Source organism: Galeopterus variegatus, unplaced genomic scaffold (assembly GCF_000696425.1).
Source record: "Galeopterus variegatus unplaced genomic scaffold, G_variegatus-3.0.2 Scaffold14076, whole genome shotgun sequence".
In the NCBI taxonomy this organism is placed as follows: Eukaryota; Metazoa; Chordata; class Mammalia; order Dermoptera; family Cynocephalidae; genus Galeopterus; species Galeopterus variegatus.
Window position 1 is genome coordinate 10613 of NW_007740187.1, and position 972 is coordinate 11584.

At 40.9% G+C, this 972-nt stretch overlaps 1 protein-coding gene across 1 annotated transcript; it reads left to right on the plus strand.

The window, feature by feature from the left end:
* The first annotated feature begins 2 nt into the window (after nt 1–2).
* Nucleotides 3–521, plus strand: LOC103581843 (olfactory receptor 140-like). Its single transcript, XM_008563582.1, has one exon. It carries the CDS (start codon nt 3–5, stop codon nt 519–521), a length of 519 nt encoding a protein of 172 aa, XP_008561804.1.
* The last annotated feature ends 451 nt before the right edge of the window (nt 522–972 follow it).

A 972-nucleotide genomic window follows, 5' to 3' on the forward strand; every position in this document is an offset into this window, starting at 1 on the left:
TCATGCGACAGGGGCTCTGCCACCTCCTGGTGGTGGTAGCCTGGATTGGAGGCATCCTACATGCCATGGTACAGATTCTTTTCATGGTCAACTTGCCCTTCTGTGGTCCCAATGTCATTGACCACTTCATGTGTGATCTCTTCCCATTGTTGAAACTTGCCTGCAGCGACACCTACAGGCTTGGAATGGTAGTGGCCGCCAACAGTGGAGCTATGTGCTTGCTCATTTTTTCCATGCTACTCATTTCCTACATAGTCATCCTCAGCTCCTTGAAATTTCATGGCTCTGAAGGACAGCATAAAGCCCTATCCACATGTGGCTCCCACTTTACCGTTGTTGTACTCTTTTTTGTGCCTTGTATATTCACCTACATGCGTCCTGTGGTCACCTACCCTGTGGACAAGTTGGTGACTGTGTTCTTTGCAATCCTTACCCCTGCATTAAATCCTATAATTTATACAGTTAGAAACGCAGAGGTGAAAAATGCCATGAGGAGTTTGTTGAAGATGAGAGTAATGTAGCCTGTTCATAATGCCAGAAAAGTGAAGATGTATATAAATAGGCAGGATTATATCTGCGGTAAAATGTGCAAGAGAATTAACAAATTTTACAGATCATTGGAAAAACAAACAAGCAAACAAGCAAATCCCAGAAACCAACAATTATTAAGCACTTAATGGTGGATAGGGCTTTTACTAGGTGCTTTTGATAACTTTTAGTATACTTTACCAAGGCTTCAATGTTTGTGTGCATAGATTCTGGATATGCAATGGAGAGAACAACTATAAATTCCTAGTTTGATGATCCTAGAGTACGCTTTTCTCCAGAGTCTCATTGCTACTTTATTAAATTTTTCATACATATTTTACTAGGGTGAAATTGGCTTTTCCATAGCATCTTGATCTCAGAAGTTTATCTTTGCTTGTAATCTTTGCTTGGCCTGTGGTAAAGCAAGAAAGAGGCTAGAAATCC